The sequence below is a fragment of the Trifolium pratense genome, linkage group LG1 (genome assembly GCF_020283565.1).
Source record: "Trifolium pratense cultivar HEN17-A07 linkage group LG1, ARS_RC_1.1, whole genome shotgun sequence".
Taxonomy (NCBI): domain Eukaryota; kingdom Viridiplantae; phylum Streptophyta; class Magnoliopsida; order Fabales; family Fabaceae; genus Trifolium; species Trifolium pratense.
The window spans coordinates 17,942,496-17,955,232 of NC_060059.1; the positions used below are offsets into that span (position 1 = coordinate 17,942,496).

At 32.6% G+C, this 12,737-nt stretch overlaps 1 protein-coding gene and 1 pseudogene across 2 annotated transcripts; one reads left to right on the forward strand and one right to left on the reverse strand.

Annotated features, from left to right (window-relative positions):
• Positions 1 to 251: 251 nt before the first annotated feature.
• LOC123902435 lies at positions 252 to 2,738 on the forward strand. Of its 2 annotated transcripts, none has more exons than XM_045952171.1 (3): positions 252 to 838; positions 2,276 to 2,511; positions 2,570 to 2,738. In XM_045952171.1, exons 1-2 carry the CDS (start codon positions 335 to 337, stop codon positions 2,426 to 2,428), a joined length of 657 nt encoding a protein of 218 aa, XP_045808127.1. In that variant the 5' UTR covers positions 252 to 334; the 3' UTR covers positions 2,429 to 2,511; positions 2,570 to 2,738. The 2 variants fall into 2 exon arrangements, with proteins under 2 accessions (XP_045808127.1, XP_045808128.1); XM_045952172.1 differs by having other exon boundaries at positions 2,276 to 2,493; positions 2,552 to 2,738.
• Positions 2,739 to 3,274: 536 nt separating this feature from the next.
• LOC123889510 overlaps positions 3,275 to 12,737 on the reverse strand; it is a 98,321-nt pseudogene continuing 88,858 nt past the window's right edge.

Consider the following 12,737-nt stretch of genomic DNA (forward strand, 5'->3'; position numbering starts at 1 on the left):
TTGTTAAAATAATAAATTTTCACTATTTTTTTTGACAAATAAATTTTCACTATTATGAGTAATAAAAAAAAAAAATTTTGCTGACCAATTTGGTAAATAATAGTATTTAATTATTAAAAAAAATTAGTTAATAAGAAAAATAATAATTATTATTATTATTTTATAATAATTTTTTTTTTTTTTTAAAAAAAAAGACTACATTAGAATGAACAATATAAATTGCCCGTAAATTAATTCTTTAGCATTATTTTTCTGCCAAAATTCTTCATACACGTTAGCCACAACACACTGAGGGTAATTGGCTTCCTTCACTGCTTCTGATTCAGGGAATGAAATGAGTTTGATTCCTAATCTTAATCCTAATCCTAAGCAATCTTCGTTTTGTATAAAATGGCCATGGGATTCTTTAAACCCTAACCCTAAAATTTCCCAAAACCCTAACCCCTGCAATTATGAGGCTCCTTGGTTATTCAAGTCTCTCCAAAACCTTGGATCATTTGCTTTCAATTTTGCCAACTCTGTTTCAAAATTTTCAAATTCACAAACTCCTCGTAATTCATTGGAACCGAATGAGAACAATAGTCACAATAAGAGATTGAATTTGACATGGAATAAGAAGAAAACAACTCTCAATGGTGTCGACCAGGCAGAGGCGGAGCAGCGAGCGTTTGCTGCTGCTCTGGCAAGTAATAAAGAGGCTACCTTGCTTGAGTTTTACTCGCCGAAATGCAGGCTCTGTAATTCCTTGCTTAATTTTGTTTTGGAGACGGAGAAGAGGAATGCTCGTTGGCTTAATGTTGTCATGGCTGATGCTGAGAATCAGATGTGGTTACCAGAGGTATTATTTTCAATACACTATATTCATTCAAAATGTACAATTTTGTTTAGCTTAGCAACCTTTATTTTCATTGATGATGATGATATATGTAGTTCCATAATCAGGTTCAGTTTATATTAGTTGTTTGTCTGTCATGTTTAACAACAGTGCCGATGTTACCAAGGGATCCAGCTTAGGAATTCGGATTGGTCGCGTCCTCTAATTTTCATTGAATGCATCGATATATAAGGAATTTTCACTGGCATAAGGTCATGTTTGGATAAACAGCTTAATTAAGCGATTATCATATTAGTATTTATGTATAAGCTATTTCAATAACATAAGATTATAAAGTCAAACTGTTTTTATATAAGTAATAAGCTGTTTTCATAACCTCTCTTAAACAATTAGACAAGAGCTTATGTTTGTAGATAAACTCAAATAAGTCAATCCAAAAGTGCCCCTACTATATGTCTGTAGTGCAGTCCAACTTGTACCACCTGATTAGCGGATCCAAATCTCCATCTACAAATTCATTGACCACACATAATGTCCTTTGATTGGTGATCACCTTTGAGTCTATTTGTAGGTTTCTCATCTCTTACATAAGTTTCAGCAACATTCTTCGTACCTCAGTTCTCTCTTGGTCTTTGGTAAAGCCCAGGGGGTCTTCAAGACTACAAGATGATATAACTGCTATATTGTTAGTTTCAGTTCTGATATCGAATGGCTGTAGGATAAAATGCCATTTAGCAACACACACGGGATGCGCAGAGAAAAGAATAGACAAGGAGATCTGAAACATAGTCAATAGAGTATTGGAACCCCTATCGATTGTTAAGATTGTTACAGTATTGTAGGTCTCTTCCAGTGTTTATGTTTCAGGGTATGCAAATATGTCCTCAAAAAAGGTATTCAAATATATATTGCCAGGAAAGTAAGAGTGGTAATGTAACAATCCCATGAGTGGTTCAAGATTGAAAAGTATTATGGGCTATGATGGACTCCCAAGAATATGTTTTGTTCATGTTTTCTCTCTTTTTAATTCCTTTTATAAAGGGTGAGAATTTATATTTCCATAGAAGATAAAGTAGCACTTTAACTGTAATGTATCATAGTGGCATGGGCAATATCGATACTTATGTATTAATCCCAAACAAACACCCGAGAAGTATTGTAATTGATTTTGATTTGTTCAGTAGGTAATATTTTAGCTCAATGGTTGGTGGCATGGCCTAAAGCATTAAGTCTAGTTTCTTGGGGTTTCCTCTAGAAAAAGCTCAAAGTACTTCTTGATACTCTTCTTGCATCTTTATATGAAATTGTGAATACTGCTATCTTTCAATACCATGTTTACTGATGCTTTTAGATATATATTTCTTAGTTGTTTAGTCTTCCTTTGGAGATTCTCCTCATTAAGACTTCATGCTGAATTATAATTAATTATTGCTATTACAGCTCCTTAATTATGATGTTAGTTATGTCCCCTGCTTCGTGCTTATTGACAACAAAGGAAGGGCCCTGGCTAAGTCGGGTGTCCCAAATAGTCGTTTACATGTTATAGCTGGACTCTCACATCTTCTCAAAATGAAGCGTCCTCAACAAAGTTAATGGATGACGGGCATGAAAACCAACATTTGTTTGCGGTACTGTTCTATGATCCTGTTGCACTTCTTATATATATATATATATATATATATATATATATATATATATATATATATATATATATATATATATATATATATATATTCTGTTGAGTCTGTTTTAATTGAGATGGGATTTCTTCTGCTTTCTGTTGGAATTTGTCCCACATGTAGTAGTAAGGTATGCTTCGAGTAAGAAACATGCAGTACGATTGTCCATGTAATTATCCCTTCTTTAGATTCAACATGTGAACTTAATTGAATCATATTTTATACTAACTGTTCATCATTCTTTTTCCTACTTGCCTTCTTTCTCATTGCCTTTAATTGTAATCTTTGTTTATTTCGCCTGTTAAAACTTTCTGTTCTAGAATGTTGACACCATCACCTTCAAGGTTCTAGTTACTCACTATCTTGCTGTCACAGTCATAATAATTTGCTTTAGGTGCAAAGTTTTTAACTTAATTGGCCAATTCAATTGATGACCCAAGAATATAGATGCCGTCCATCTAAATTCTAACTAAATTCATTCTATAGTTCTGTCAATAAATTGTAGTACAGTTATTGATGAATCAACCATCTAAATCCTACCTAAAGTTTCAGGTTTCACTTAGATTTGTTATAGATTCCTTAGTTAAAAGAAGTAACTTTGGTCTTAAAAGTCACTTACTCATACTCAATACTGATCTTATAAATAAACACATGGTCATGATTTGCAAAAGGTATGCCACATACATAATTTACATTTTTCTGTTGGAGAAGAAATATTACTGCAGAGTTAAAAATCTCAAATCAGAAATCTGGAGCACACATGACATAAATAACACTTAATTCATATAACAAAATAAAACAAAGTTAACAAACAGCCTTCTTGTAGTTGCATTCGTGATCACTGTGATCAACGTTAATGCATGACTCATGGCTACATCACACAAGGGTACATAAAACTTACAGTGATATCTCACACTCAAACGACAACAAAGAAAACATAGTAGAAAACAGAATAATTAAACACAGTACATAGCTTGCCAATGCCAAGGACCCATGAAGCTATCTAGTGCCAACCATTAACCATTGTGGCAACATTTATAGCTAATAAACACTTCCATTGTGCAGTGACAATCTGGACACTCAATAAAGTCTGGGATTTTTCCAGCAACATTAGGAATCTCAAGTCGAGAGCAAAGATGAACGGTACTAGCAACTGTGTTATGATAATCTCTAAATGCGTATTCAAAGCCCTTAGTGTTCACCACTTCTTTCCATTTGTCAAACTCTGTCATTGTCTTCAAAACTGTAGCCCCGTGACCAACAGAAGTCACAATAGATCCTTAGGTAACAATTGCCCACCCCGACTCATTCTTGTATGAAAGCAATTTCTCAACTTGTTGTGTTACGGTGTTGTTTTTCTCATGCATCTTGGTCACAAACAAACTCTCTACCTTTTTCCAAAAGTTGTTAACCACACATGGTTGTTGAGACTCCAAGCAAAACACGTCAATTGATGTCTTTCCCTTAATAGTGGTATCATTTGCTAGGGCCCCAACATGCTTGGTGAATTGTTGAACCCACTCCTTATCTTTACCTCCATATATGATGACAGAATTTTCTTCCTTCTTCATTTTTCGAAGGAAACATATGAATTTTATTAGTCACATTTCTTTCTCTCAATTTAAACTTGTCAACAGTAAAGTGAATTGACTATTGAGTGGAAAATATATTAAACTACTAGAAATAACTATGCACTAGCAATATTACTACATAGAAATTAAATTCATTAAAAAGTATCATAATAATATGTTAGAGTTTTCATCATAATAAGAGATTTTATAAGATTTATGACCAACCAAATACTTACCCATTTGATCTTGATATCAATGTCAACCAGCATGGAATCAAGCCACATTAATGCTGAGTCATTGATTCTTCTTTGGATTTGGAGAAAGGGTAGCCCTTTACCCCCCAAACTTGAATCATATGGAATGCATTCTTATGTAGAATCTTTGCTTGTGGGCTCAACACTACCACCAAAGGCTTCAGCTTGAAATGCAACTCCTCCTTAATGTACTTGATGCCTTTTATGGTTGCAAAGTGATGCAACACATACCAAGGCATTTTACACTTCAAAGAATCAAACATTTTCCTCTGCCTATCATTCCATTCCTCCACAATGGGAACCCACACAATCTTGTGTTGGCTTCCTATTTTCTTTATATGATCATAAATTTGAATCAAAGTTGAGATGTCTTCTTGGCTGATGTCCAGGGTTGAAATGAACAAAAACACATTTCTTTTTCAACACGTCTATGTTAACCTGTTTAATTATAAAACATATTTTAACATAAACCAACTATTCTAAAAAGTTAACTTAAATATTGCAAATTATCATGTAATTCATTTTAATATCTTTCTCTAGTGTAATTTCATTTTTATAGTTGCATTTATAATTAAATTATGTTTTAAATGCAAATATAAAAATGGAATATATATTTATTGTCAAAATATATTAAGGAATTAAGATATGATAAATACACACCAGGGTTTTAGTGGAACCACAATAGATGGGTGCTTGTGGTATGTCTTTCCAAAATATTAGCACCTTAAACACTTCCATAATTTCTGTCGGGGTTTGAAAGAGCTTCCAGAGCAACTTGTTATACTCTGCTTCATCTGAGAATTCAAATAATTTCCTTCAATATGGGAACAAAATACTTACATTTGGGGTTTTGACAAAACAAAAAGATACACACAAAATTTTATGTATGTTGTTGCAAGCTGTAGTAATGTTTGGATGAGTGATGGGTTTGGCAAAATTAGAGTGGCTCCACAATTTTGCTAACACTTCAAAGTGTAGTTTTTGTCAAAATTACGACGTTGCTCACCGCAATTCTGTTAATCACACCGTTAATCCAAACATAAACATAATTACCAATATGTATAATGATTTGTGACACATGCTTCCTCAATTTGCTGATTATTATGTTAATCTTTTGACCAAATTGAGATAAGTCTTTACAACTCAATGATAATATCAATCACTTGCCAAGTTGCTTTGATCAAATTGTTCACCTCCAAAATACCAAAGTGGTGTTTTTTTAAGGATTCAGGTTTGGTTAGTTGAGGCACTCTCTTCAATACTGTGATAGCATCCAGCGCTCTCCATATTCAATAGCAAATGCAGAAAGAGTAAGCACTCGTTTTGCAACCCATGAATATTTTGACAGCTTGTTCAGGATTGATAGTGTTGTCTTGTAAGCTATTTCCTCACCTGGTGGCTTGCATGCCATCTGCCACCATCATACATTACAGTTATGCATATGCAATGTGCACTCTTTGATAAAACGAAAAAAATGCTTATTTAGGAAAGGTAGATGGAGGGGATGGAGAGGAAAAGAGGGTAATCTTGACAAAAAAAATTCATTTTATTAAATAATTTTTTTTAAAAAAAAACGTTTTTTATTCTTGAAAAAAAAAACAAAATTTAAAAACAAATTTTTTTAAAATGTTCCCTCACAATTTAAAATGTTCTTCTATGAATTTTAAATATTCCTTTTGCCAATTTAAAATATTTTTTTAACCAATCAAATCTCTCTAATAATTGAGATTTTTTATTTTTGTTTTTAATTTTTTTTTCAAGAATAAAAATCGTTTTTTTTTTTAAAAAAAAGAAGATTTAATAAAAATAAATATTTTTTTGTCAAGATTACCCCCCTCACCTCCCCTTCCCTCCCTCCATCTACCTCGAACCAATCGGACCCTTAAGGTAGGGTTCAAAGTTCAAACTTCAGTCCCTCCATATAAAATGTAATGTCCCTACCAACTGAGCTAAATTTACGGAAACATTTTTATTAACTTTTTAAATAATAGTTTTTAATTATGATACGCAACATAGGGCTTGTTTGGCTTAGCTTTTTTTAGTTGTAGAAGCTCTTTTAATCATAAAGCTAGAAATAATAGCTTTCTAAATAAAGTTAAAATTGTTTGGTAAATCTTAATTTTTTTTTATAAAAACAAAGTTAAAATTTGTTGAGCAAAAATAAAGAGATTAGTTTTTTTTACTTAAAAATAGGAGAAGTTGTTTCCATATTAATTTTAGATTTTTTTTTTCAATGAGAAAATGTTAGGTGAAGTCGAACCTTACACAACAATCTTATAGGGATGGCAATTTGACCCATACCCAGAGGGTACCCGCAAAAATTACCCACAACGGGTAGGGTAAAAACCCGCATTTTGGGTACGGGCACGGGCACGGGTATGGGTAATTACCCGCAAAAATGAACGGGTATGGGTGCGGGTACGGGTACCTTAGTACCCACCCCGCCCCATACCCGCATAATATATATTTATTTATTTTATTTATATTATTATATTATAATATATGTAAATCAATTTAAAACAATACAACTCTACTAAACTATTACATATTTTTAATAAAAATGTTTATTTACAACATAATATAAAAATAATGTGAATATTTAACCTAAATATGAACTTTAACATAAGGTTAGTAATAATTTTGTTTATAATTTTCATTAGTCAATATTAAAATCTTTGAAATTTTTTTAATTCTATTAAAATTATATGATATTTTATAATTGATCAATTTATTTTTAGTAAAAATGCGGGTAACGGGTACGGGTATGGGTACCTAGGTACCCATAGGGTATGGGGACGAGGACAAAAGTTGTTACCCACGTGGGTATGGGGATGGGTACGGGTATTTTTTCAATCCGCGGGTATGGGGATGGGTACTATAGTACCCTACCCATACCCTACCCATTGCCATCCCTACAATCTTAGGTACATTCAATGACAATATGATACCTCATTAAAAAAAATCTAAAATTAATATCGAAACAACTAATCTCCTATATTTAAGTAAAAAATATAAAATAATAATCACATTTATGTATTCTCAAAAAGATAACACATCATTAAAAAAAAATTAAAATCTAAAGGAGAATTAGTTTTTTTTTTTTTTTTAGCAAAAATAAAGGAGATTGGTTGTTTTCATAATAATTAGTTGTAAAATATATACTATAAATAAAGTCTCTCAATGTTCATGTTCTCTGTCGTACAGACTAGCAACAAACCACAACTACACAATCGGCGAGAGTGATGGGAGAAGACGAATCTCAACCAAACTGGGAAGGTAAAGTATCCATCGAGCTACCAAGTATCACTTCACAAAAAGTATGGCAAGTTTTACAAGATTTCTGCAACTTACACAAATGGATCCCAATAGACACGTGTTACCAACTTGAAGGTGTTCAAAATCAACCCGGTCTCATCCGTTACTGTGCTTCATCAATCAAATCTCTTGATTCTGACTCTGAGCCAACAATCAAGTGGGCAAAAGAGAAACTGTTGAAAATTGATCCAATCAAACGTTGTTTGTCATATGAAATTGTTGATAACAACATGGGATTTAAGTCTTATGTTGCAACATTGAAAGTTGGTCCAATCGATGATGATGAAGAAGGTGCTGGATGTGTGATTGAGTGGGGATTTGTTTGTGATCCAATTGAAGGATGGACATTGCAAGATTTTAATTCTTATATTGAGTATTGTCTTCAATTCATGGCTAAGAAGATTGAGCGGTAATTGTCTTGACTTCTCTTTCCTGAATAAGATAGTTTAGTTTATTTTCTGTCGTGTCAGTAATTGCCTCTTATTGTCAATAGTGGGGACACTGTGTAGTTTAAGTGTGGGGGAGAGGCAAGAGTCAATAAATTGAGTCTGTTTAGTGTTATTGAGTCAGATTGGCAATTAAAATTTTGAGCTAAGCATTTTCTTGACACATGACAGAGTTTCAAGATTTTAAGTGAATGTAGCCGTAGGATTGATGAAATTTTTGGGAATTTTTGTTTTGATTCTTGACATGATAGCCTTTGCACCTTTATGCACAAACTGTTGAATACTGTTGATCCTAGTAATGCCTTGATATGTCTGTAAAATACTCAATCATTAGCCTAAGTTATCTAAAGTATTGACTATGATAAGGGGTTTGATTAGGACTAAGTTTGGGGGAAAAAACTTGATTACTTGATTGATGGATCATGGCTAGATTTATGACGGGACACTACATCGCTATAAAAAAATGAAAGAAAAAGAAGTTCCTGTGCCAAATCTGGAGGAACAATAACAAATATGTATGAGGGTTTCTGTGCCTAAAACTGGAGGAACAATGCTGTGTAGGGTGCTCTACTCGGAGTAACAGGTTGGACTCATTACAAGTGAGATCCCGTCAGGTGAAAAGGTGGAGTAGTACCTAAAGCATAAATTAAAATGAATTTAAGTAGTGTTCCCTGCGTGCTAAAAATAAAAAAGCCTGTGAGATCATGAAAAGTTATAGTTTCCCCCCTTGCTGAAATCTGAACCCAAACTCTAAGTTGTAGAAGAGAAAAAGGGTAGCGTAGTATCCTGATTGAGTAGTTTTGGAGAAGGATCCTGGCATGTCTCTGGTTAGCAGAAGTAGGCAGTACACACACACGCAAGGTTGTTATTGATAGTTGACATACAAAAATTATACCAATCTTTGAAATGCAATCCAAGGTTTGAACCTTAAGGTCTGAATGTGCTGTTTTTCGTGTCAATAAAGTGAGTAGCTTAAGATGGTCTTTGCTATCTACAACATTACATGAGGACAGACAATGATTCAAGTTTGGGGGTGTGATGACTCACTTTATGTGATGTTATTAGTCCTTTATTACTTGGATTATTGTCTTCCAATATGGTGATCTACTATATGTTTTGAGTCATTTTGATGTATTTTGAGTCTAGTGATGTATTTAGGATTTAAATGTAACTAGTTTAAAGACCCGTGCATTCGCACGGATCCATTGACTTTAATTTGATATTTAAGTTTATGATTATATTAATGTAGAAAATTTATTTAGAATAAAATATTTAAATTTATTATAAAATATTGTTAAATATAAGTGAACAGCGGTGCTATTTAGTACGACATGTTTGCATACGGAATTCAACGAATACGCGTGTAAAGAATCTCCCACGTGAAGCTTCTGTCTTTTATTTGAAAATGAGATAAATTAAAATTAAAAGTTATAGAAAAAACACTACAACCTTTAAAATTATAAAAATCTGTAACAATAAAAAAAAAACAAATTAGAAATTCACCTCGCACACAACCTATAACTACAACAACTTGCAATTCATTGTTATCCACTAACCTAAAATGAAGCAGAACCCTAAATTGAGAAGTAAGGGAGAAGTGCGTAGGTGGAAGATGTGGGTAGGACACATGATGGTGGAGATGGGTCCACTTGTTCGACAACGATGGCCGTAACATGTTTGATTAAGCAGTCGTGAACATTGAAAATTGAATTTAGGAAAAAGACTTAGATTTTTTTTTTTTTTTTGTGTTTACAGATTTTTATTATTATTACGCGTGTTCGTGATTATTCGTTGAAATTTCAATCATACCATTAAGCATTATCCATAAGTGAAACTATTGTGTTATTTTTTGTAAAACTTATTTACCCAATTTTTTATGTTTCTGTGACAAATAATGGTCTCGTATATATATTTTTTTATAAAAAATTAGAATCTTTGTTAGGAATATCGAAGGATAATTTAGAAAATTTGATAGTAATTAACTTTATTTATAGTATAATATCTTTTACAACTAATTAAGGCTTGTTTGGCCTAGCTTTTTTTAGGTGTAGAAGCTGTTTTAATCATAAAGCTAGAAATAATAGCTTTTTAACTAAAGTTAAAATTGTTTGGTAAATTTTAATTTTTTTTTATAAAAGCAAAGTTAAAATTTGTTGATTTTTTATTATAATAGTGTTAAAAGATATATTTGATAATATGTTATAATTTTTCCTAAAATATAGAAACTGTTTTTTTTTTTTTTAACTGTAACTTCTAGAAATTGTTTTTTGGCATAGCTTCTTACTTTTAAGTAAAAAGAAGAGGAAAAAAAGCTAGGCCAAACGGACCCTTAATATGGAAACAACCAATCTCCTTTATTTTTGCTAAAAAAAAAACTAATTCACCTTAGATTTTAATTCTTTTAATGACGTTTTATATTTTTGAGCAAAAATAAAGGAGATTAGTTTTCTTTACTTAAATATAGGAGAAGTTGTTTCCATATTAATTTTAGATTTTTTTTTTCAATGAGAAAATGTTAGGTGGAGTCGAACCTTACACAACAATCTTAGGTACATTCAATGACAATATGATACCTCATTAAAAAAAATCTAAAATTAATATCGAAACAACTAATCTCCTATATTTAAGTAAAAAATATAAAATAATAATCTCATTTATGTATTCTCAAAAAGATAACACATCATTAAAAAAATTTAAAATCTAAAGGAGAATTAGTTTTTTTTTTTTTTAGCAAAAATAAAGGAGATTGGTTGTTTTCATAATAATTAGTTGTAAAATATATACTATAAATAAAGTCTCTCAATGTTCATGTTCTCTGTCGTACAGACTAGCAACAAACCACAACTACACAATCGGCGAGAGTGATGGGAGAAGACGAATCTCAACCAAACTGGGAAGGTAAAGTATCCATCGAGCTACCAAGTATCACTTCACAAAAAGTATGGCAAGTTTTACAAGATTTCTGCAACTTACACAAATGGATCCCAATAGACACGTGTTACCAACTTGAAGGTGTTCAAAATCAACCCGGTCTCATCCGTTACTGTGCTTCATCAATCAAATCTCTTGATTCTGACTCTGAGCCAACAATCAAGTGGGCAAAAGAGAAACTGTTGAAAATTGATCCAATCAAACGTTGTTTGTCATATGAAATTGTTGATAACAACATGGGATTTAAGTCTTATGTTGCAACATTGAAAGTTGGTCCAATCGATGATGATGAAGAAGGTGCTGGATGTGTGATTGAGTGGGGATTTGTTTGTGATCCAATTGAAGGATGGACATTGCAAGATTTTAATTCTTATATTGAGTATTGTCTTCAATTCATGGCTAAGAAGATTGAGCGGTAATTGTCTTGACTTCTCTTTCCTGAATAAGATAGTTTAGTTTATTTTCTGTCATGTCAGTAATTGCCTCTTATTGTCAATAGTGGGGACACTGTGTAGTTTAAGTGTGGGGGAGAGGCAAGAGTCAATAAATTGAGTCTGTTTAGTGTTATTGAGTCAGATTGGCAATTAAAATTTTGAGCTAAGCATTTTCTTGACACATGACAGAGTTTCAAGATTTTAAGTGAATGTAGCCGTAGGATTGATGAAATTTTTGGGAATTTTTGTTTTGATTCTTGACATGATAGCCTTTGCACCTTTATGCACAAACTGTTGAATACTGTTGATCCTAGTAATGCCTTGATATGTCTGTAAAATACTCAATCATTAGCCTAAGTTATCTAAAGTATTGACTATGATAAGGGGTTTGATTAGGACTAAGTTTGGGGGAAAAAACTTGATTACTTGATTGATGGATCATGGCTAGATTTATGACGGGACACTACATCGCTATAAAAAAATGAAAGAAAAAGAAGTTCCTGTGCCAAATCTGGAGGAACAATAACAAATATGTATGAGGGTTTCTGTGCCTAAAACTGGAGGAACAATGCTGTGTAGGGTGCTCTACTCGGAGTAACAGGTTGGACTCATTACAAGTGAGATCCCGTCATGTGAAAAGGTGGAGTAGTACCTAAAGCATAAATTAAAATGAATTTAAGTAGTGTTCCCTGCGTGCTAAAAATAAAAAAGCCTGTGAGATCATGAAAAGTTATAGTTTCCCCCCTTGCTGAAATCTGAACCCAAACTCTAAGTTGTAGAAGAGAAAAAGGGTAGCGTAGTATCCTGATTGAGTAGTTTTGGAGAAGGATCCTGGCATGTCTCTGGTTAGCAGTAGTAGGCAGTACACACACACGCAAGGTTGTTATTGATAGTTGACATACAAAAATTATACCAATCTTTGAAATGCAATTCAAGGTTTGAACCTTAAGGTCTGAATGTGCTGTTTTTCGTGTCAATAAAGTGAGTAGCTTAAGATGGTCTTTGCTATCTACAACATTACATGAGGACAGACAATGATTCAAGTTTGGGGGTGTGATGACTCACTTTATGTGATGTTATTAGTCCTTTATTACTTGGATTATTGTCTTCCAATATGGTGATCTACTATATGTTTTGAGTCATTTTGATGTATTTTGAGTCTAGTGATGTATTTAGGATTTAAATGTAACTAGTTTAAAGACCCGTGCATTCGCACGGATCCATTGACTTTAATTTGATATTTAAGTTTATGATTATATTAATGTAGAAAAT

Excerpts from the sequence above, each read along its gene's own strand:
- LOC123902435 (XM_045952171.1), top strand. The coding sequence starts at position 335 with ATGAGTTTGATTCCTAATCTTAATCCTAATCCTAAGCAATCTTCGTTT. Across the intron at positions 839-2,275 it reads ATCAGATGTGGTTACCAGAG|CTCCTTAATTATGATGTTAG; the intron begins GTATTATTTTCA and ends TTGCTATTACAG.